The sequence below is a fragment of the Eurosta solidaginis genome, chromosome 5, assembly GCF_040869045.1.
Source record: "Eurosta solidaginis isolate ZX-2024a chromosome 5, ASM4086904v1, whole genome shotgun sequence".
In the NCBI taxonomy this organism is placed as follows: domain Eukaryota; kingdom Metazoa; phylum Arthropoda; class Insecta; order Diptera; family Tephritidae; genus Eurosta; species Eurosta solidaginis.
Window position 1 is genome coordinate 58,228,007 of NC_090323.1, and position 26,862 is coordinate 58,254,868.

At 38.1% G+C, this 26,862-nt stretch overlaps 1 protein-coding gene across 6 annotated transcripts in view; it reads right to left on the reverse strand.

The window, feature by feature from the left end:
• Positions 1-3,720: 3,720 nt before the first annotated feature.
• The window catches only part of LOC137252177 (F-box/LRR-repeat protein 16), a 701,255-nt gene continuing 678,113 nt past the window's right edge, over positions 3,721-26,862 (reverse strand). For all 6 annotated transcript variants that reach the window (XM_067787531.1, XM_067787529.1, XM_067787530.1 and 3 more), the window contains one exon: positions 3,721-4,415. In XM_067787531.1, the coding sequence (XP_067643632.1) occupies positions 4,118-4,415 (298 nt within the window). In that variant the 3' untranslated portion in view covers positions 3,721-4,117. The remainder of the gene's footprint in view (positions 4,416-26,862) is intronic.

A 26,862-nucleotide genomic window follows, 5' to 3' on the forward strand; every position in this document is an offset into this window, starting at 1 on the left:
TGATACAACTGCTCCGGTATCGATAAGAAAATTAACTTTATTGAATTTATCAAATATGAATAGGCGACGAGTAGGTTTAATAATAGTTCCATTATAGTAATATAACATAAAAATAATTTACAAAATTAAAGTATATTTTACAAAGTAGATAACCCTACACCAACATAGTGCGGCGAATTAAAACACAGCGACTACGCTCGCTAGGTAATGTTTTGCGAATGACAAGGGAAGCAGAGGAAGGGGCGGCACCCACTCCGCTCGAAGGACTTGGAAAATGATATAAATTCCTTGGTGTTATCAATTGGCGCCATTTGGCTCCCAGTTAGGGAAGAAACGACTGGCGCGCCCTGTTGGACGTCTTAACCGTTTAAATGGTTAAGCGCCAATTAAGTAAGTAAGTACCCGCTCGTGCGTTTCATCTGATCCGACGCCATTTTATCACAAAAAGCCGTAAAGTCATTGCGCTTCGTATTTATGTTTGAAAGGGACTTCACGGTTTAATATAACCTAACAACACCGATAGAAAGATTGCTGTTTTTAAATGGTTTTCCCATTTCGCCCGCTTATGTTTTTCGACAACCTATCTTATGTGCATGTTTATGTCCCCGATTTGAGGGTCTTCAGAGTCTTCTATCGACAAGACTGCTACATCTGTTGTACAATTTTGCGGTATTTGAGAAATTCTTTCAGTAGGAGCCGTTAGCAAATCAAAGACCTTACGAAAATTATGTTGACGGACATCAGTCGTAATTAGGAGGCCTGCATGAGAAAATTATGTACACGTTTTATAGCCGACCCGGTAATGAAGGGGGTCATATATTTGGATTACAAGTATGTGCCTCGTCGGGGTTATATGGGGTCGAGGTTTGGTCGAGACGTTATTATGTATTTAGGGGTTCTGTGTATCCGCAAACAGTTATGCAGTCTGAAAAGGTGTACGTGGAACTTACATTTTTGGAGTGACTATCCACGTGACTTTGCTGATTAGCTTAGTTTCCTATGTGGTTATAATTTGTGCCCGTTTTAAAAACGAATAACACTGGAGACAAATAAGTTTGGGAGATAATTGGAACTGAAGTGAATACCCCACACATTTAAACAACACGAAATTTTGAACCTCTTCATAAGTGCGGCACTATACATCAGACTGAGTTGATTCCCATAAGAAATAAAGTAGTTGCAAAAGTCCGATCCCTAACTCGAAGTTTATATTGAGAGAGTCTCGGAATTTTTTTTACTCGCAAGTACAGTTGAAATTGTTTATTTTAGAGGTTTGCAGTCGTTTGCACATACTCGTTATTTCATAATTTGTTAGGCTTCGATACACTGCGACATTTTTTTAAAATATTGTGCATACACTTTCTGCCTATTATTGCATGTGGAGGCTTTTAATGTATGTAAGTACCCTTCAGGCTTTTTCTCCGTATCAGGTATTAAGAGTAACTCCACCTAGATGGGAGAGTCTCTGCCTTGCCAGAGCGGCGTATTCGCAGGGAATGTTAACCGGCGTTAATTCCTCCAGCTCACAAAAACGATATATTTGTGTATCGGAAAGATTAAACTTACTTAGGTGATATCGTAGACTTAAGTGTCCCCTAGAGTACTCAGTGAAAGTTCGGAGGTCCTTAGATAAATGAGTTTGGCTGATATCTCTCATTCTTGGAAGTATAAAGAGTTTGGCCTACACATGGGTCCGAATTCAATCCAGTGTAGCCTGAATTATTTTATATCCCAGATATTTATGGCGGCCGCCGTGGTGTGGTGCTACCGTACTCCGCCTACCACTTCGGAGATCGTGGGTTCAACTCCCGGCCAAAGCAACATGGAAGATTTAGAAAAAAGTTGTTTTTGCAATTAGAAACAAGTTTTTCTAAGCGAGGTCGCCCCTCGGCAGGGATTTGGCAAACACACCGAGTGTATTTCTGCCATGAACAGCTTCTCAAAGAAAATTCATCTGCCTTGCAGATGCCGTTCGGAGTCGGCATAAAATATGTAGGTCCCGTCTGGCCAATTTGTAGAAAAATTAAAAGGTTATCGCGCCTTCTATATTTATTTTTATTATTTATAGTTTCCTTAGTGTGTGCAATTGTGAGTCCACAGAAGGCCTCTGGACTACAGAAAGCTGCTAAAGCACCCTGCTTGGCTGCGTAGTGTGCCTGTTCATTACCTTCATGTCCCTGATGCTCAGGCACCGATCCTAAAACAACCTTGTTTTTGGCTCCCAGATTATTTAGGGATCCAATGCACTAGCTTAAAGTTAGTTGTACAAGACTGCAAGCCACGTAAAGCTATCTAACTGTCTGTCATAATGAGGATACTCCTCGAGGATAAGCCTATTCGTAGACATTCTCTACCGCGAACTTCTGTTGTGTGGATTTCTGCTTGAAAAATTGTAGGGTATCGATTTCTTGACGTTCATGCCAGAGATGCCAGCATCCGTTTTTGTCATTAAATTCTGATCAATCCAGACCTTTGAGTTAAGAACTCCCTATTTCTCAAAGTGTTCTGTCCACAATAGACACCTCGAAATTCTGTGAGATTACTTAATTACAATGCGGAATTTTCTATAAATATTCCTTTCACTTTCATATGCCTGGCATGTTTCCGCTCTATAGCTCAAAGATATTTTAAAGTCTTAGTGCAGAGGGTGTTGCCTCTTTCTCTTTTAGTATAGGGAAAGCAGGTATTCTCACTAAGGCGCTAAGGGATCAGCAGGGACTGCTATAACAACAACAACAAAATCAGCTGGGACGTTCTCACCGCACCCATTGTGCCAATACAAACAAGCCGATGCAGTATGTTTAATTTTGTCATTACTGTTCTGTGCGTAGTCTACGGCTACCAAACTAAGGAAGCAAAGGTGAATTTTGTCTTCACAACAGTAATAAATGTCCAGTGTACACCATTTTGGTATAGATAGCCCCCATGTTTTGCCATAGAGTGGGGTGGAGGCGAAGAAAGCACTTTGTTTAAGGAAGCGTATAGATGAACATTCCACGTGAGGGTTCTCTTCGTCATATTTTAAGATGTTAAAACTGGTTTATCAGACAAAACTAAAAGAAAACGACTACAGAGTTCAAAAGGAAATTAGAAGGAATTATATGTAGAGATTCTCAAGACGAATATAATGACATATGAAATTACGAGCTAAGATGTCAAATAACCACCCCAGGCGGATTAGGGGCTTGGAATATACACGCGGCAGGTATGCCGGTAGTAAAAGGCGACTAAGATACCAAATTGATTCAAGGGGTTGTGTAGCGCAACACGCTCAAGGGGTTGCCAGCGCAATATATAGCCTCTCCAACCTAATTGTCAATTTCATCTACTCGTGCTGGTGCTCTGGCGACCACTAGTTCCTTATGGAACTAGCGGGTGGGAAGGTGGTATGGCCTAGAAGGTTCTAGAAGGTTTCATGTGGTCATACACAATTTTTCTCGAATTGGTCGGGCTAGTACCTTAATGGTGCTTGTTACAGAAACGTACCGGACATCGATATCACTCCCCAAGGCCTTCGGGCAGTGTCCTTATCGTTACAACAACAACAGAAACGTGTTAAATAACCAAGTTACAACAAAGGGGCAATTCCCGTATTTCTACAAGGAGCACAAAAAAAAAAAATTCCGAGATGCTCTCAACATAAGCTTCAAAATTAGGAGCGGACTTTTGCAACGGTTTGTTTTAGACAGTGTAAGAATATAGTATACATACATACATACATTTAGAAGCAATTTATGCAATCGAATTTTTCATTCACATTAAATTAGTTTTACATAAAGTTTACAAATTGAACATTTTCCTTCTTGTACAAAAAGTTTTTTATTTAAATTACAAATATTCAGTGCAACTCCTTATGGCTTCCTTTTCTTGATAAATGGCTTCATAGGTTTCAACAGCAGCCATAGCATTTTGTTTGCCGTTTTCCATAAAATATACCTGTACATATATTTAACTGTAGCAGGATTCTCAGTATCGCCTTTTTCATTAATGCACGTTCATATTGCTCCAGAACAGTTGCTGGTCTCTTTTCTGTTTCAATCAAATTACTTCGATTCTTCATAGCCAGCTTTGGCTTCTTAAATGTATGTATTACCAAGGGAATATTTTTATAAACGTATTATTCAATGATCAAACAACGTGGCAAATGTTCTTTCAAATAATCGAATAGCTCATGTGATGCTCCTGGACAATTGGTCAATTCCAGTTCTTGCAAATGACGTAGTTGTATTAGACTTGAAAGCCCCGAGGACGTGAGTAATGGACAGCCGGCAAGTGAAAGTACTTGTAGATTACGCATTGAGCATAAATGTTGTAGCCCAAAGTCACGTACTTGTGAACACCAGCGTAGAAAGAGAGCGGTTAACGAGAGCATTGTTGAAATATAGCCGACACCGATATCGGTGATGTGTACACATCTGGATAGGAAAAAAAAAAATTGAGTTAGTAAGTAAATTTACAACCAAATCTTAAATTATGGAAGGCACGAATATATTCAGTATGTATGAAGAAGGTATATTGACCCTAATTATTTACGCTGTTTAATCTAAATTCAACCAATTACACGCAAACATATTCATACCAACTAACAAGATGGGTACCGGTGCGTATACGTTACATTTTTTTATTGCTTGGTACATAAGAGGTGAAAATAGGTTAGGTTAGGCTGAACTAGCTGGCTCGTGAGAACCTCACAAAGACTGAATGAGTCCGTCGTGCTACCAGAAGATTTTTATATTTATTACTATTAGGCCTGGAAGCACTGCGACCTTTGTGCGGATATATTGTGATTGATCTTTCAGCCTAATTTGATATGTGGAGGCTTTTGATGTATCTAAGTACCTCTTCAGGCTTTTTACTCCATACCACATAGGTAATCTGCATGTTCATTACCTTCATGTCCCTGATGTCCGGGAACCTATACCAACCAAACCTTGGTTTTGACTCTCAGGTCATTTTCAATGCAGTCATCCACTAGCTTAGATGTAACTGTGTAGGATTGCAAGGCACGCACGGCCGCCTGGCTGTCCAACATATCCTCTTCGAGGATGAGCCTCTCCGCAGACATTATCTACCGCAGACTTCTATTGCATGGATTTCTGCCCGAAATATGGTGGGCCCGTTGACGTTTCCCATATTCCGACAAGTTCGGCATGCATATTTTAGTGGGTTGTCTATCATACAGAACTGCCTTTGGGTCCTACTACGATAGGAGTAGACTTTACTATACGTTTAGAAATATTACAAATTTTTTTAGGGAATTTTGTACAAAAGATGAAGCAATCAAAACTTAATACTTTTGTAATACAAGTAAATACTGGAAAATAGAGATGCGGAAAAAGTGAGGTTATGTCGTTCACATCAGCTTTATTATTACCCTAGCATTTACCCGCGGCCCCGTCCACAACGAGAAAATAAAATACATGGGCTATTCACGTTAGCCTGCGTATCAAGTTATCTGTTTAAACATTATTTTTGTCTAATGTATTTTATTTTTGTAATAGTAAAAAAAAAATAGCTCATAACCTGATAGGGTCCCCAAATGATCTAAAGCCACAAATTACCCAGCCGCTATCGTGGACGGATCCCTAAAACCATTCAGAATTGATCTCTGAAGGGTCAGCAAATGATCCCAAAATAGCACAGAAAAATTCCCGAAATCACACAGACAGGACCCCGGACGGATCCCGAAAACCACACAGAAATGGTGCCGGAAGGGTTCACAAATGATCCCGAAAAAGTCCGGAAATGACCCCGACGTGATCCCGAAAACCAGCCAGAAATGATACCGGAACAGTCCCGAAAAGGTCCCAAAATACCCTCGACGGGGTCCCGGACGACTCCCATAAACTATACAGAAATGATCCCGGAAGAGTCCCAAAGTGATCCCGAAAAAGTCCCGAATGGACCCCGATGGGATCCCGAACGGATCCCGAAAACCATCCAGAAATTATCCCAGGAAAGTCCCAAAGTGATCCAGAAATAGTCCCGAAAAAATCCCCAAAATAACCACAACGGGATCCCGAAAACTATACAGAAATGATCTAGTTCCGAAAAAGATGCCGTAAAGGTCCCCAAATGATCCCAAAATAGTTCCGAAAGGACCCTGACTGGATGCAGGGCGTGTCCCGAAAACCATACAGAAATGATGCCGGAAGAACCCCAAATGAACCCGATATCCCAAATAACGCTGACTGGATCCCAAAAGCCATACAGAAATGATACCGGAAGGATCCCCTAATGATCCCGGAATAGTCCAAAATATTTACCGAAATGACCCTTACGGCTTCCCGGACGGATCCTGAAATGATCTCAGAATGTTCTCCAAATGATCTTGAAATATTCCAGAAAAAGTCCCGAAATGACCCTGTCGGGATCCCGCACGAATTCCGAAAACCCGAAATTATCCCATAGTTCCCCAAATGATCCCGAAATAGTCGCGAAATGACCCGAAATCCATCGAGGAAGAATCCGAAATGATCCCGAAAAAATGTCCAAATAACGCTGACGGGACGCCGTAAGCCATAGAGAAATGATGACGGAATGATCCCCAAATGATCCCCGAATAGTCCTAAAAATGTACCGAAATGGCCCTGACGGGATCCTGGACGGATCCTGAAACTATCTCAGAAGGGTCTCCAAATGATCTTCAAATATTCCAGAAAAAGTCCTGAAATGACCCTGTCGGGATCCTGGACGGACTCCGAAAACCATCCGGAAATGATTCCGGAAGGATCCCGGAAACCATCCAGATATGATCCTTAAAGAGTCCCCAAATGATACTTAGTCCCCAAATGATACCCTGACGGGATCAGGGATGAATCTCGAAACCATCCAGATGTGATGCCGGAAGGGTCCCGATATGATCCCGAAAAAGTCCCGAAATGGCCTTGACGGGATCCCGGACGAATCCCGAAAACCATCAAGAAATGATGCCGGAAGGGTCGCCAAATAGTCCAGAAAAAGTCTCGAAGTGAACCTGAGGGGATCCTGGACAGATCCCTAAAACCATTCAGAATGATGCCGGAAGGGTCCCCAAATGATCCCGAAATAGTCCCGAAATGACCTTGAGGGGATCTCAAAAACCATCCAGAAATTATCCCGGAAGGATCCCCAAATGATCCCGGAATACTCCCGAAAAAGTTCCGAAATAACGCTCACGGGATCCCGGACGGATCATGTAAACTATCCAAAAATTATCCCGAAATAGTTTCCGAAAAAGTACCGAAGTGACCCTGACGTGTACTCGGATGGATCCTGAAAATCATCCAGAAATTATACCGGAAGAATCCCCGAATGATCCCGAACTAACCCCGACGGGATACCGAAACCCATCCAGAAATAATCCCGGAAGAATCCCCATATGATACCGGAATACTCCCGAAAAAGTCCGGAAATAACCCTTACGGGATCCCGAAAACAATCCACAAATGATGCCGGAAGGGTCCCCAAATTATCCCGGAATAGTCCCGAATAAACCCTGACGGGATCCTAAAATGTCCCCGATGCGAAAAAGTCTCGAAATTACCTTTAAAGGATCCAGTACAGATCGCGAAAATCATCCAGAAATGATGACGGAAGGGTCCCAAAATCATCCCGAAATAGTCCCGAAATTACAATAAAGGGAACCCGAAATCCACCCAGAAATGATCACGGAAGGATCCCTAAATTATCCCGAAATAGTCCTGAAATGTCCCGAAATGACCCTGACGGGATCCCGAAAATTATCCAGAAATGATACCGGAAGGATCCCAGAATAGTCCCGAAAAAGTCCCGAAATAATTCCGATGAGATCCCGGACGTATCCCGAAAATCATTCACAAATTATACCGGAAGGGTCCCAAAATGATCCCGAGATAGTCCCGAAATAATCCCGACGGGATTCCGGACGGATCCCGAAAACTACCCAGAAATGATCCCGGAAGGGTCCTAAATGATACCGAAATAGTCGCGAAAAAGTCCCAAAATAATCCCGACGGGATCCCGGACGTATCCCGAAAATTATACAGAAGTGATCCCGGAAGAGTCCCAAAATGATCGCGAAATAGTCCCGAAATCACGGCCACGGGATCCCGGACGGATCCCGAAAACCAACCAGAAATGCAAATAAGGTGAAGCTAATTATAAAAGCATGTTAATAAGGCAGCAGGCGCGTTGAAGCGAATGAAGAGTTACAAACAAAAAAGCTAATAAAAGCGTGCTAATAAAAACAATTGAAGGAGGGAGGATGGCAGGAGGAGACGGAGAGCACCACCGATCGTTTTTCCAAAATTGTTTAGATCTCGATCTGTATGAGCCAGATACCAAAGAATATTGATTTAAGCCAAAATTTATATTGAGTTATAACAATTTATAGATTTTGCATCAAAGGTTGGAGGAGGAGGGGGGAGGGTTGGAGGGTGTCACTGCTCACTTTGTAAGCCCTCGACTTATTTTACCCATTGAGTTTGTTATATTGGTCAAGGCCAGTATACGTAAAGTTATAATGTGTAAAAATTATTAAAAAGTAATTGTTCGAAGGGTCGTGGGGCCTCCGCCCCCTGTCTATTTTCGAAAAAATTTCGCCAGTAGAATATTGTCCATCTGTGTCCCAAATCATCAAAATCCGTGTAACCGTTCTGGCGTGATTCAGTCACAAAGACGAAAAAATACAATAATTAAATTATAACTGTTCCTAGGCGGCGCGGACCTCCCCGCTTTACAAAAAAATATAGCTAGTAGATCCTTCTCGACTATTGGCTATATGTGCGCCCAGCCGTTCTTGCGTGACTGAGTCACAAAGACAAAGGTCTGGACATCCAAACATCCAAACTTTCCCATTTAGCTTTTACCCGCGGCCCGTCCGCTAGGAGAAAATAAAATATATGGGCTATTTACGTTATCCTGCTTATCAAGTTAAAAAAATAACTAAATGAGCTGAAAACCTGAAAGGCACGCTAATAGTACAATATAGTTTTTTCGAATTAAAAAAATACATTTTGTTATAATTTTTTATCTTATTATTAAGAATTCATGAGCTTAACACCGGCTTATAATAATTGAATATTCAATAAAAATTCTTAATAATTTATATTATTGCTAGCTCATGAATTTTTAATAATAAGTATAAGTTGAACACACCATTAAACAAACAAACATACATTTTGTTTTTAAGTTAAATCATTAAGTTATATTTGTTCGCAAACTAATTATGTGACCTATTGTATACTGCCATAAAACCAGATTAAATACGGACAAGTAAGGAAGCCTAAGTTCGGGTGTAACCGAACATTACATACTCAGTTGAGAGCTATGGTGACAAAATAAGGGAAAATCACCATGTAGGAAAATGAACCTAGGGTAACCCTGGAATGTGTTTGTATGACATGTGTATCAAATGGAAGGTATTAAAGAGCATTTTAAGAGGGAGTGGGACATAGTTATATAGGTGGACGCCATTTAGGGATACCGCCATAAAGGTGGACCAGGGCTGACTGTAGCGCTTCCCAAGGCAGTCGGTTCTATGTACCGGAGCGACTCGGGATTTTTCCCGACCAAGGACTGTCATTTCAGTGTAACCCCATTTAATTTGTTGCGTCCCTCCCAAAAATTGTCATCCTCCCAGCAGCTCCTTGCAGCGGGACTGCTCCATATTCTCTTGCTCCGGGAAGGTATCGAATCCAATCCGGGTCCGTCTCCTGACCCCGGTCCTGAGAAATGGTTTTGCTGCATCTGCCGGAAAAGAATCTTTTTAGGACGGTCATACTCTGTTCAGTGTGTCTCGTGTAAGGGATGGTTGCATCGGACAGGGTTGTTCTGGGCTTGATCCCAAAACCCGACGACCACGTAACTTTTATAAATCTTTTGTGGCTCCTTGCTGTTCACGTCCAAGGGCGTCCCGTAGTCTACGCTTTAGCGCCTCCCCACTACCTTCCAGCAGCCCAGCTGCTCAGCAAGCCACAACTAGTACCCGCTGCTGCTCGCGCCCCGCGGCGCCAACAACTCAAACAGCTGCTACCACTCATAACTACTATCTTCGTAGTAGAGTCGGTAGCAATGTTGAGCATCAGCCCTTGCCCCCGTCTTCTCCTCCCCTCCTCTCTTCCGGCAGCAATCGTGTAGGTCAGGGAAACAGACTCTTAGTCCCTAACCCCGTTTGCATCGTTTGCCAGCACAGACTATATATGTTTGTGACATCCGCCTAATGCAGCTCCTGCCTTGGCCGGTGCCACTTTTCTAGAAGTTCTGGTCTCCGCGACGGCAACCCCCCGACGGGTTTCATTGCACCATGGTGCCAGGTCGCAAACCCCAATCTACCGGGTACCCAATGCTTGCCCAAGGACGCCCAGTCCCAGGGTCACAACAGCAGTTGCGTTCTGGCCTTCCTCAACCCAGGCGTAGTCACCCGTATTTTACTTCCAGAGTGGCGACGTCTCCCCCTATGCACTTCAGAATTCTGCGGTTAAAGTGTAATGGATTAACTGGGAAGATCACGGAGATAGTCGATTTCATGAAGCGGCACAACATCCGCATTGCTGCGATTCAAGAAACTAAACTCACAGCAAGATCTGCACTGCAGACCTGCTCTGGGTATAATGCCCACAAAAAAGATCGCTTGAGCGGAAATTGAGGCGGCCTCGCGTTTATCATACACCACTCTGTGCAATATCATATATTTGATCCTGGCATCGACCGCAGGGACAATGTTTTAGAACGTCCTATCTGTCCGGTCAGGCGATGCAAACCTAGAAATCATCAACATCTACATCCCTCCTGCCACCTGTTGCCCCAGTGGATACCACCCTAATATTAGCGCCTTACTTACTGGCAACAATCGCATTATCTTAGGCGACTTTAATGCCCATCACGATCTATGGCATTCAAACTTGCGGGCGGATAGTAGGGGTGAGATGTTGGCGGATCAAATAGAAGAAACGACGTTCTGCAAAATAAACGGAGACGCCCCCACACGTATGGTAGGAATCTGTCACAGTTCGCCGGATATCTCAATCGTGAGCGCAGAACTCGTAAACTGCGTCAACTGGCAGCCGATGGTAACATTGGCATCCGATCACCTGCCTATACTAATTTCGTTCGAGCGTACCGCCGACTTCATCGTTACAGAAAAACACACTTTCATAAACTTTAAAAAAGGAAAGTGGGAGGAATACAAACCTTTTACAGACAACCTCTTTGCTGCCCTCCCTATCCCGACTGATGCCCGCCAAGGGGAGCGTGCTTTCCGCAAGGTCATTGAATCCTCCTCGGCACGTTTCATTCCCGCCGGGAGAATTCCCGAAATTCGGCCCCACTTCCCGGCGGAGGCCGCAAATTTAGCGAGAGAACGTGACCTTATAAGACAGTTCGACCCAGGAGACCCCCAAATAAGGGACATAAACCAACGCATCAGATTGCTTGTGGATGAACACAAGCGGGCGAAATGGGAGGAGCACCTAAGAGGTTGTAACCTCTCTGCCGGTGTGGGTAAACTTTGGTCCACCGTAAAGTCCCTATCGAATCCGTCAAGCACAATGACAAAGTTTCCATCGCCTTCGGCGATAAAGTGCCGTCGGATTCGAAAAAATGCGCGAGCGCTTTCTGCCGTCAATATGTAATGCATTCTACGGTCGACAAAAATAGACGGAGGGCCAACAGACACGCACATAAACATAAATTCAGCGCGTCACCAATTACCATCACCGCCAGAGAGGAAGATGCCATTGGTCACGCTAAACCATCCAAAGCAGTGGGCCCAGACGGCATAGCCATGCCGATGCTTAAAGGCCTAGGGAAAGAGGGTTTCAAATACTTAGCACATGTCTTCAACCTGTCTGTTTCCACCTTTGTCATACCCGAAAAATGGAAAATGGCCAAGGTGGTCCCGCTACTAAAGCCTGGGAAACCAGCTAACATAGGAGAGTGGTATCGTCCGATATCTCTCCTATCGCCAGTAGCAAAGACGCTTGAAGCCATATTGCTCCCCTACTTCCAAGCAAATTTGCAGCTAGCCTCTCATCAGCATGGCTTCAGAAAACTCCATAGCACCACCACCGCATTAAATGCCATCAGCACCCAGATATATTGCGGTTTAAACCAAGACCCCCACCATAGAACAGTACTCGTAGCGCTAGACCTATCAAAAGCTTTTGATACGGTCAACCATGCCACGTTACTGCAAGACCTGGAAGGGTCTACCCTTCCCCCATGTCTTAAAAGGTGGACCGCAAATTATCTGGGTGGTCGGCATCGGTGCAATTTAGAAACGAAACATCAAAACCAAGAAGAATTAAACAAGGGGTGCCACAGGGTGGTGTCCTATCTCCACTTTTGTTTAACTTCTACATATCTAAGCTACCTTCACCACCGGAAGGAGTCACAATAGTTTCCTACGGCGATGACTGCACAATAATGGCCACAGGCCCAGGCCCACAGATCGATGAGCTCTGCAACAGAATAAACGGCTACCTCCATGATCTCTCCAGTTTTTTCGCCTCGCGAAACCTGGCATTATCACCGACTAAATCTTCCGCGACCTTATTTACAACATGGACGTCCCAAATGTCGACCATTTTAAACATCCACTACGCTACCGACTGTCCTACACCCCAAAATCTTGGGTGTGACGTTTGATCAGGATCTACATTTTGGTGAGCACGCAGCCGCAATTGTTCCGAAAATCCAGAGCCGTAATAAAATCCTCAAATCCCTTGCTGGCAGTACCTGGGGAAAAGATAAAGTAACGCTCATTAATACATACAAAGCAATTGGCCAGCCGTTTACATGCTACGCGTCATATGGTCGCCAAGCCTAAAAATTCCGCACTGGAAGAAGCTACAGGCCTGCCAAAATACTGTTCTCAGAATCGTCATGGGCTGCATTCTTATGACCTCAGAACACCATCTACATAATGAGGCGAGAATACTCCCCATCAGGGAGAGAAATGAGATGCTAACCAAACAGTTCCTGTTGAATACCCAGAAACCTGGGCATCCAAACAGACATCTGATTGATGAGCCAACACCGCCTAGGGGCTTAAGGAGTCATCTCCGTAAGCATTTTGAGGAAATACGGCACCTGAGAACCCAGCCGTATGAAGCAAAAAAACACAAGCAGGTCCTTGGTGAACTCCGCAAACAGGCGTCGGACCTTTATGTCAGGAATTGCCCGGTGAATCTAGTACTCAAAGAAAAATACCCTCACTCTTGCTCAACTTCGTTCTGGATACTGTAACAGGTTAAACTCTCACCTATCCAGAATCAACCCCGACATACAAAATGTATGCTCCGCTTGCAATGTGTCCCCACATGACACCAACCATCTCTTTAATTGTAATGTGGAACCAACGCCTCTAACACCCCTTTCAATATGGTCCACCCCTGTTGAAACAGCAAGTTTCCTTGGACTCCCGTTAGAGGATATTGATGACAATTTGTGATCGGTGGCGGCTGTTAGGTGGGGCGAAGCACTGCTACAACAACAACAACAGGGCTGACTATAGAATTTGTATGTACGATATGGGTATCAAATGAAAGGTGTTAATGAGTATCTTAAAACGGAGTGGGCCTTAGTTCTATAGGTGGACGCCTTTTCGAGATATCGCCGTAAAGGTGGACTAGGGGTGACTCTAGAATTTGGTTGTACGATATGGGTATGAAATGAAAGGTCTTAATGAGTATTTTAAAAGGGCGTGGGGCTCAGTTCTATAGGTGGACGCCTTTTCGAGATATCGCCATAAAGGTGGCCCAGGGGTGACTCTAGAATTTTGTTTGTACGAAATGGGTATCAAATGAAAGGTGTTAATGAGTATTTTAAAAGGGCGTGGGCCTTAGTTCTATAGGTGAACGCCTTTTCGAGATATCGCCATAAAGATGGACCAGGGGTGACTCTAGAATTTGTTTGTACGATATGGGTATAAAATGAAAGGTGTTAATGAGTATTTTAAAAGGGAGTGTGCCTTAGTTCTATAGGTGGACGCCTTTTCGGGATATCGCCCTAAATATGGACCAGGGGTGACTCTAGAATGCGTTTGTACAATATGGGAATCAAATGAAAGGTGTTAATGAGTATTTTAAAAGGGCGTGGGTAAGTGGACGCCTTCTCGAGATATCGCCATAAAGATGGACCAGGGATATTTATTTATGTAATACCACGAACAGTATTCCTGCCAAGATCCCAAGGGCTTTTGATTTCGCCCTGCAGAACTTTTTCATTTTCTTCTACTTAATATGGTAGGCGTCACACCCATTTTACAAAGTTTTTGTCTAAAGTTATATTTTGCGTCAATAAACTAATCCAATTACCATGTTTCATCCCTTTTTTCGTATTTGGTATATGATTATGGCATTTTTTTCATTTTTCGTAATTTTCGATATCGAAAAAGTGGGCGTGTTCATAGTCAGATTTCGGCCATTTTTTACACCAATACAAACTGCGTTCACATAAGTAAGTGAACTGAGTTTAGTAAAGATTTATCGATTTTTGCTCAAGTTATCATGTTAACGGTCGAGCGGAAGGACAGACGGTCGACTGTGTATAAAAACTGGGCGTGGCTTCAATCGATTTCGCCCTTTTTAACAGAAAACAGTCAACGTCCTAGAGGCTAAGCCTCTACCAAATCTCACAAGGATTGATAAATTTTTGTTCGACTTATGGCCTTAAAAGTATTCTAGACGAATTAAATGAAAAAGGGCGGAGCCACGCCCATTTTGAAATTTTCTTTTATTTTTGTATTTTGTGCACCATATCATTACTGGAGTTGAATGTTGACATAATTTACTTATATACTGTAAAGATATTAACTTTTCTTTTAAAATTTGATTAAAAAATTTTTTTTTTAAAAGTGGGCGTGGTCGTTCTCCGATTTCGCTAATTTTTATTAGGCATACATACAGTAACAGGAGTAATGTTCCTGCCAAATTTCATCATGATATCTTCAACAACTGCCAAATTACAGCTTGCAAAACTTCTAAATTACCTTCTTTTAAAAGTAGGCGGTGCAACGCCCATTGTTCAAAATTTTACTAATTTTCTATTCTGCTTTATAAGTTCAACTCACCTACCAAGTTTCATCCCTTTATCCGTCTTTGGTAATGAATTATCGTACTTTTTCGATTTTTCGAAATTTTCGATATCGAAAAAGTGGGCGTGGTTATATTCCATTATCGTTCATTTTAAATAGCGATCTGAGATGACTGCCCAGGAACCTACATACCAAATTTCATCAATATACCTCAAAATTTACTCAAGTTATCATGTTAACGGACGGACGGACGGACGGACATGGCTCAATCAAATTTTTTTTCGATACTGATGATTTTGATATATGCAAGTCTATATTTATCTCGTTCCTTTATACCTGTACAACCAACCGTTATCCAATCAAAGTTAATATACTCTGTGACCTCTGCTCAACTGAGTATAAAAGTCACACAAACATTAAGTTATATTTGTTCGCAAACTAATTATGTGATCTATTGTATATAGCCATAAAACCAGATTAAATACGGAAAAGCACACATACCCCACTTATTAAGTTATATTTGTTCCCAAACTACTTATGTGATCTATTGTTTACTGCCATAAAACCAGATTAAATACGGAAAAGCACACAAACCCCACTAATTCAGTTTTATTTGTTCGCAAACTAATTATGTGATCTATTGTATATAGCCATAAAACCAGATTAAATACGGAAAAGCACAAATACCCCACTTATTAAGTTATATTTGTTCCCAAACTACGTATGTGATCTATTGTTTACTGCCATAAAACCAGATTAAATACGGAAAAGCACACATACCCCACTAATTCAGTTTTATTTGTTCCCAAAATACTTATGTGATCTATTGTTTACTGCCATAAAACCAGATTAAATACGGAAAAGCACACATACCCCACTTATTAAGTTATATTTGTTCGCAAACTAATTATGTGAACTATTTTTTACAGCCATAAAACCAGATTAAATACGGAAAAGCACACATACCCCACTAATTCAGTTTTGTTTGTTTCTAAACTACTTATGTGATCTATTGTATACTGCCATAAAACCAGATTAAATACGGAAAAGCACACATAGCCCACTTATTAAGTTATATTTGTTCGCAAACTAATTATGTGATCTTTTGTATACTGCCATAAAACCAGACTAAATACGGAAAAGCACACATACCCCACTTATTAAGTTATATTTGTTCGCAAAATAATTATGTGAACTATTTTTTACAGCCATAAAACCAGATTAAATACGGAAAAGCACACATACCCCACTAATTCAGTTTTATTTGTTTCTAAACTACTTATGTGATCTATTGTATACTGCCATAAAACCAGATTAAATACGGAAAAGCACACATAGCCCACTTATTAAGTTATATTTGTTCGCAAACTAATTATGTGATCTTTTGTATACTGCCATAAAACCAGACTAAATACGGAAAAGCACACATACCCCACAAATTTAGTTTTATTTGTTCCTAAACTACTCATGTGATCTATTGTATACTGCCATAAAACCAGATTAAATACCACTTATTAGGTTATATTTGTTCGCAAACTAATTATGTGATCTATTTTTTACAGCCATAAAACCAGATTAAATACGGAAAAGCACAATACCCCACTAATTCAGTTTTATTTGTTCCTAAACTACTTATGTGATCTATTGTATACTGCCATAAAACCAGATTAAATACCACTTATTAAGTTATATTTGTTCGCAAACTAATTATGTGATCTATTTTTTACAGCCATAAAACCAGATTAAATACGGAAAAGCACACATACCCCACTAATTCAGTTTTATTTGTTCCTGAACTACTTATGTGATCTATTGTATACTGCCATAAAACCAGATTAAATACGGAAAAACACACATACCCCACTTATTAAGTTATATTTGTTCGCAAACTAATTATGTGATCTGTTGTATACTGCCATAAAACCAGATTAAATACAGAAAAGCACACATACCCCACTTATTAAGTTATATTTGTTCCTAAACTACTTATGTGATCTATTGTTTACTGCCATAAAACCAGATTAAATACGGAAAAGCACACATACCCCACTTATTAAGTTATATTTGTTCGCAAACTAATAATGTGATCTATTTTTACAGCCATAAAACCAGATTAAATACGGAAAAGCACACATACCCCACTAATTCAGTTTTATTTGTTCCTAAACTACATATGTGATCTATTGTATACTGCGATAAAACCAGATTAAATACGGAAAAGCACACATACCCCACTTATTAAGTTATATTTGTTCGCAAACTAATTATGTGATCTATTTTTTACAGCCATAAAACCAGATTAAATACGGAAAAGCACACATACCCCACTTATTAAGTTTTATTTGTTCGCAAACTAATTATGTGATCTATTTTATACTGCCATAAAACCAGATTAAATACCGAAAAGCACACATACCCCACTTATTAAGTTATATTTGTTCGCAAACCACTTATGTGATCTATTGTTTACTGCCATAAAACCAGATTAAATACGGAAAAGCACACATACCCCACTTATTAAGTTATATTTGTTCGCAAACTAATTATGTGATCTATTTTTTACAGCCATAAAACCAGATTAAATACGGAAAAGCACACATACCCCACTAATTCAGTTTTATTTGTTCCTAAACTACTTATGTGATCTATTGTATACTGCCATAAAACCAGATTAAATACGGAAAAGCACACATACCCCACTTATTAAGTTATATTTGTTCGCAAACTAATTATGTGATCTATTTTTTACAGCCATAAAACCAGATTAAATACGGAAAAGCACACATACCCCACTAATTCAGTTTTATTTGTTCCTAAACTACTTATGTGATCTATTGTATACTGCCTTAAAACCAGATTAAATACGGAAAAGCACACATACCCCACTTATTAAGTTATATTTGTTCGCAAACTAATTATGTGATCTATTGTATACTGCCATAAAACCAGATTAAATACGGAAAAGCACACATACCCCACTTATTAAGTTATATTTGTTCCTAAACTACTTATGTGATATATTGTATACTGCCATAAAACCAGATTAAATACGGAAAAGCACACATACCCCATTTATTAAGTTATATTTGTTCGCAAACTATTTATGTGATCTTTTGTATACTGCCATAAAACCAGACTAAATACGTAAAAGCACACATACCCCACTAATTTAGTTTTATTTGTTCCTAAGCTACCTATGTGATCTATTGTTTACTGGCATAAAACCAGATTAAATACGGAAAAGCACACATACCCCACTTATTAAGTTATATTTGTTCGCAAACTAATTATGTGACCTATTTTTTACAGCCATAAAACCAGATTAAATACGGAAAAGCACACATACCCCACTAATTCAGTTTTATTTGTTCCTAAACTACTTATGTGATCTATTGTATACTGCCATAAAACCAGATTAAATACGGAAAAGCACACATAGCCCACTTATTAAGTTATATTTGTTCGCAAACTAATTATGTGATCTTTTGTATACTGCCATACAACCAGACTAAATACGGAAAAGCACACATACCCCACTAATTTAGTTTTATTTGTTCCTAAACTACTTATGTGAAGTATTTTTTACTGGCATAAAACCAGATTAAATACGGAAAAGCACACATACCCCACTAATCCAGTTTTATTTCTTCGCAAACTAATTATGTGATCTATTGTATACTGCCATAAAACCAGATTAAAACCCGAAAAGCACACATATCCCATTTATTAAGTTATATTTGTTCGCAAACTAATTATGTGATCTATTTTTTACAGCCATAAAACCAGATTAAATACGGAAAAGCACACATACCCCACTAGCTCAGTTTTATTTGTTCCTAAACTACTTATGTGATCTATTGTATACTGCCATAAAACCAGATTAAATACGGAAAAGCACACATAGCCCACTTATTAAGTTATATTTGTTCGCAAACTATTTATGTGATCTTTTGTATACTGCCATAAAACCAGACTAAATACGTAAAAGCACACATACACTACTAATTCAGTTTTATTTGTTCCTAAACTACTTATGTGATCTATTGTTTACTGCCATAAAACCAGATTAAATACGGAAAAGCACACAAACCCCACTAATTCAGTTTTATTTGTTCCTAAACTACTTATGTGATCTATTGTATACTGCCATAAAACCAGATTAAATACGGAAAAGAACACATAGCCCACTTATTAAGTTATATTTGTTCGCAAACTATTTATGTGATCTTTTGTATACTGCCATAAAACCAGACTAAATATGTAAAAGCACACATACACTACTAATTCAGTTTTATTTGTTCCTAAACTACTTATGTGATCTATTGTTTACTGCCATAAAACCAGATTAAATACGGAAAAGCACACATACCCCACTTATTAAGTTATATTTGTTCGCAAACTAATTATGTGATCTATTGTATACTGCCGTAAAACCAGATTGAATACGGAAAAGCACACATACCCCACTAATTCAGTTTTATTTGTCCCAAACTACTTATGTGATCTATTGTTTACTGCCATAAAACCAGATTAAATACGGAAAAGCACACAAACCCCACTAATTCAGTTTTATTTGTTCGCAAACTAATTATGTGATCTATTGTATATAGCCATAAAACCAGATTAAATACGGAAAGCACACATACCCCACTTATTAAGTTATATTTGTTCCCAAACTACTTATGTGATCTATTGTTTACTGCCATAAAACCAGATTAAATACGGAAAAGCAGACATACCCCACTAATTCAGTTTTATTTGTTCCCAAACTACTTATGTGATCTATTGTATACTGCCTTAAAACCAGATTAAATACGGAAAAGCACACATACCCCACTTATTAAGTTATATTTGTTCGCAAACTAATTATGTGATCTATTGTATACTGCCATAAAACCAGATTAAATACGGAAAAGCACACATACCCCACTTATTAAGTTATATTTGTTCGCAAACTAATTATGTGATCTATTTTTTACAGCCATAAAACCAGATTAAATACGGAAAACCACACATACCCCACTAATTCAGTTTTATTTGTTCCTAAACTACTTATGTGATCTATTGTGTATTGCCATAAAACCAGATTAAATACGGAAAAGCACACATACCCCACTTATTAAGTTATATTTGTTCGCAAACTAATTATGTGATCTATTGTATACTGCCATAAAACCAGATTAAATACGGAAAAGCACACATACCCCACTTATTAAGTTATATTTGTTCCTAAACTACTTATGTGATCTATTGTAGACTGCCATAAAACCAGATTAAATATGGAAAAGCACACATATCCCACTTATTAAGTTATATTTGTTCGCAAACTAATTATGTGATCTTTTGTATACTGCCATAAAATCAGACTAAATACGGAAAAGCACACATACCCCACTAATCCAGTTTTATTTCTTCGCAAACTAATTATGTGATCTATTGTATACTGCCATAAAACCAGATTAAATACCGAAAAGCACACATATCCCATTTATTAAGTTAGATTTGTTCGCAAACTAATTATGTGATCTACTGTTTACTGCCATAAAACCAGATTAAATACGGAAAAGCACATATACCCCCTTATTAAGTTTTATTTGTTCGCAAACTAATTATGTGATCTATTTATACTGCCATAAAACCAGATTAAATACGGAAAAGTACACATACGCCACTAAATCAGTTTTATTTGTTCCCAAACTACTTATGTGATCTATTTTATACTGCCATAAAACCAGATTAAATACGGAAAAGCACACGTACCCCACTTATTAAGTTATATTTGTTCGCAAACTAATTATGTGATCTATTGTTTACTGCCATAAAACCAGATTAAATACAGAAAAGCACACATACCCCACTAATTCAGTTTTATTTGTCCCAAACTACTTATGTGATCTATTTTATACTGCCATAAAACCAGATTAAATACGGAAACGCACACATACCCCACTTATTAATTTATATTTGTTCACAAACTAATTATGTGATCTCTTGTTTACTGCCATAAAACCAGATTAAATACGGAAAAGCACACATACCACACTAATTCAGTTTTATTTGTCCCAAAATACTTATGTGATCTATTTTGTACTGCCATAAAACCAGATTAAATACGGAAAAGCACACATACCCCACTTATTAAGTTATATTTGCTCCCAGACTACTTACGTGATCTATTTTTTACTGCCATATAACCAGATTAAATACGGAAAAGCACACATGCCCCACTAATCCAGTTTTATTTCTTCGCAAACTAATTATGTGATCTATTGTATACTGCCATAAGACCAGATTAAATACCGAAAAGCACACATACGCCATTTATTAAGTTATATTTGTTCGGAAACTAATTTTTTGATCTATTGTTTACTGCCATAAAACCAGATTAAATACAGAAAAGCACACATACCCCACTTATTAAGTTTTATTTGTTCGCAAACTAATTATGTGATCTATTTTATACTGTCATAAAACCAGATTAAATGCCGAAAAGCACACATACCCCACTTATTAAGTTATATTTGTTCGCAAACTAATTATGTGATCTATTTTTTACTGCCATAAGACCAGATTAAATACGGAAAAGCACACATACCCCACTAATTCAGTTTTATTTGTTCCCAAACTACTTATGTGATCTATTTTATACTGCCATACAACCAGATTAAATACGGAAAAGCACACATACCCCACTTATTAAGATATATTTGTTCGGAAACTAATTATGTGATCTATTGTTTACTGCCATAAAACCAGATTAAATACTGAAAAGCACACATACCCCACTTATTAAGTTATATTTGTTCGCAAACTAATTTTGTGATCTATTGTTTACTGCCATAAAACCAGATTAAATACGGAAAAGCACACATACCCCACTTATTAAGTTTTATTTGTTCGCAAACTAATTATGTGATCTATTTTATACTGCCATAAAACCAGATTAAATACCGAAAAGCACACATACCCCACTTATTAAGTTATATTTGTTCGCAAACTAATTATGTGATCTATTGTTTACTGCCATAAGACCAGAATAAATACGGAAAAGCACACATACCCCACTAATTCAGTTTTATTTGTTCCCATACTACTTATGTGATCTATTTTATACTGCCATAAAACCAGATTAAATACGGAAAAGCACACATACCCAACTTTTTAAGTTATATTTGTTCGCAAACTAATTATGTGATCTATTGTTTACTGCCATAAAACCAGATTAAATACGGAAAAGCACACATACCCCACTAATTCAGTTTTATTTGTTCCCAAACTACTTATGTGATCTATTTGATACTGCCATACAACCAGATTAAATACGGAAAAGCACACATACCCCACTTATTAAGTTATTTTTGTTCGCAAACTAATTATGTGATCTATTGTTTACTGCCATAAAACCAGATTAAATACGGAAAAGCACACATACCCCACTAATTCAGTTTTATTTGTTCCCAAACTACTTATGTGATCTATTTGATACTGCCATACAACCAGATTAAATACGGAAAAGCACACATACCCCACTTATTAAGTTATTTTTGTTCGCAAACTAATTATGTGATCTATTGTTTACTGCCATAAAACCAGATTAAATACGGAAAAGCACACATACCCCACTAATTCAGTTTTATTTGTTCCCAAACTACTTATGTGATCTATTTTATACTGCCATACAACCAGATTAAATACGGAAAAGCACACATACCCCACTTATTAAGTTATTTTTGTTCGCAAACTAATTATGTGATCTATTGTTTACTGCCATAAAACCAGATTAAATACGGAAAAGCACACATACCCCACTAATTCAGTTTTATTTGTTCCCAAACTACTTATGTGATCTATTTTATACTGCCATAAAACCAGATTAAATACGGAAAAGCACACATACCCCACTAATTCAGTTTTATTGGTTCCCAAACTACTTATGTGATCTATTTTATACTGCCATAAAACCAGATTAAATACGGGAAAGCACACATGCCCCACTAATTCAGTTTTATTTGTTCCCAAACTACTTATGTGATCTATTTTATACTGCCATACAACCAGATTAAATACGGAAAAGCACACATACCCCACTTATTAAGTTATTTTTGTTCGCAAACTAATTATGTGATCTATTGTTTACTGCCATAAAACCAGATTAAATACGGAAAAGCACACATACCCCACTAATTCAGTTTTATTTGTTCCCAAACTACTTATGTGATCTATTTGATACTGCCATACAACCAGATTAAATACGGAAAAGCACACATACCCCACTTATTAAGTTATTTTTGTTCGCAAACTAATTATGTGATCTATTGTTTACTGCCATAAAACCAGATTAAATACGGAAAAGCACACATACCCCACTAATTCAGTTTTATTTGTTCCCAAACTACTTATGTGATCTATTTTATACTGCCATACAACCAGATTAAATACGGAAAAGCACACATACCCCACTTATTAAGTTATTTTTGTTCGCAAACTAATTATGTGATCTATTGTTTACTGCCATAAAACCAGATTAAATACGGAAAAGCACACATACCCCACTAATTCAGTTTTATTTGTTCCCAAACTACTTATGTGATCTATTTTATACTGCCATACAACCAGATTAAATACGGAAAAGCACACATACCCAACTTTTTAAGTTATATTTGTTCGCAAACTAATTATGTGATCTATTGTTTACTGCCATAAAACCAGATTAAATACGGAAAAGCACACATACCCCACTAATTCAGTTTTATTTGTTCCCAAACTACTTATGTGATCTATTTGATACTGCCATACAACCAGATTAAATACGGAAAAGCACACATACCCCACTTATTAAGTTATTTTTGTTCGCAAACTAATTATGTGATCTATTGTTTACTGCCATAAAACCAGATTAAATACGGAAAAGCACACATACCCCACTAATTCAGTTTTATTTGTTCCCAAACTACTTATGTGATCTATTTGATACTGCCATACAACCAGATTAAATACGGAAAAGCACACATACCCCACTTATTAAGTTATTTTTGTTCGCAAACTAATTATGTGATCTATTGTTTACTGCCATAAAACCAGATTAAATACGGAAAAGCACACATACCCCACTAATTCAGTTTTATTTGTTCCCAAACTACTTATGTGATCTATTTTATACTGCCATACAACCAGATTAAATACGGAAAAGCACACATACCCCACTTATTAAGTTATTTTTGTTCGCAAACTAATTATGTGATCTATTGTTTACTGCCATAAAACCAGATTAAATACGGAAAAGCACACATACCCCACTAATTCAGTTTTATTTGTTCCCAAACTACTTATGTGATCTATTTTATACTGCCATACAACCAGATTAAATACGGAAAAGCACACATACCCAACTTTTTAAGTTATATTTGTTCGCAAACTAATTATGTGATCTATTGTTTACTGCCATAAAACCAGATTAAATACGGAAAAGCACACATACCCCACTAATTCAGTTTTATTTGTTCCCAAACTACTTATGTGATCTATTTGATACTGCCATACAACCAGATTAAATACGGAAAAGCACACATACCCCACTTATTAAGTTATTTTTGTTCGCAAACTAATTATGTGATCTATTGTTTACTGCCATAAAACCAGATTAAATACGGAAAAGCACACATACCCCACTAATTCAGTTTTATTTGTTCCCAAACTACTTATGTGATCTATTTTATACTGCCATACAACCAGATTAAATACGGAAAAGCACACATACCCCACTTATTAAGTTATTTTTGTTCGCAAACTAATTATGTGATCTATTGTTTACTGCCATAAAACCAGATTAAATACGGAAAAGCACACATACCCCACTAATTCAGTTTTATTTGTTCCCAAACTACTTATGTGATCTATTTTATACTGCCATAAAACCAGATTAAATACGGAAAAGCACACATACCCCACTAATTCAGTTTTATTGGTTCCCAAACTACTTATGTGATCTATTTTATACTGCCATAAAACCAGATTAAATACGGGAAAGCACACATGCCCCACTAATTCAGTTTTATTTGTTCCCAAACTACTTATGTGATCTATTTTATACTGCCATACAACCAGATTAAATACGGAAAAGCACACATACCCCACTTATTAAGTTATTTTTGTTCGCAAACTAATTATGTGATCTATTGTTTACTGCCATAAAACCAGATTAAATACGGAAAAGCACACATACCCCACTAATTCAGTTTTATTTGTTCCCAAACTACTTATGTGATCTATTTTATACTGCCATACAACCAGATTAAATACGGAAAAGCACACATACCCCACTTATTAAGTTATTTTTGTTCGCAAACTAATTATGTGATCTATTGTTTACTGCCATAAAACCAGATTAAATACGGAAAAGCACACATACCCCACTAATTCAGTTTTATTTGTTCCCAAACTACTTATGTGATCTATTTTATACTGCCATAAAACCAGATTAAATACGGAAAAGCACACATACCCCACTTATTCAGTTTTATTTGTTCGCAAACTACTTATGTGATCTATTTTATACTGCCATAAAACCAGATTAAATACGGGAAAGCACACATACCCCACTAATTCAGTTTTATTTGTTCCCAAACTACTTATGTGATCTATTTTATACTGCCATAAAACCAGATTAAATACGGGAAAGCACACATACCCCACTAATTCAGTTTTATTTGTTCCCAAACTACTTATGTGATCTATTTTATACTGCCATAAAACCAGATTAAATACGGGAAAGCACACATACCCCACTAATTCAGTTTTATTTGTTCCCAAACTACTTATGTGATCTATTTTATACTGCCATACAACCAGATTAAATACGGAAAAGCACACATACCCCACTTATTAAGTTATTTTTGTTCGCAAACTAATTATGTGATCTATTGTTTACTGCCATAAAACCAGATTAAATACGGAAAAGCACACATACCCCACTAATTCAGTTTTATTTGTTCCCAAACTACTTATGTGATCTATTTTATACTGCCATAAAACCAGATTAAATACGGGAAAGCACACATACCCCACTAATTCAGTTTTATTTGTTCCCAAACTACTTATGTGATCTATTTTATACTGCCATAAAACCAGATTAAATACGGGAAAGCACACATACCCCACTAATTCAGTTTTATTTGTTTCCAAACTACTTATGTGATCTATTTTATACTGCCATACAACCAGATTAAATACGGAAAAGCACACATACCCCACTTATTAAGTTATTTTTGTTCGCAAACTAATTATGTGATCTATTGTTTACTGCCATAAAACCAGATTAAATACGGAAAAGCACACATACCCCACTAATTCAGTTTTATTTGTTCCCAAACTACTTATGTGATCTATTTTATACTGCCATACAACCAGATTAAATACGGGAAAGCACACATACCCCACTAATTCAGTTTTATTTGTTCGCAAACTACTTATGTGATCTATTTTATACTGCCATAAAACCAGATTAAATACGGGAAAGCACACATACCCCACTAATTCAGTTTTATTTGTTCCCAAACTACTTATGTGATCTATTTTATACTGCCATAAAACCAGATTAAATACGGGAAAGCACACATACCCCACTAATTCAGTTTTATTTGTTCCCAAACTACTTATGTGATCTATTTTATACTGCCATAAAACCAGATTAAATACGGGAAAGCACACATACCCCACTAATTCAGTTTTATTTGTTCCCAAACTACTTATGTGATCTATTTTATACTGCCATAAAACCAGATTAAATACGGGAAAGCACACATACCCCACTAATTCAGTTTTATTTGTTCGCAAACTACTTATGTGATCTATTTTATACTGCCATAAAA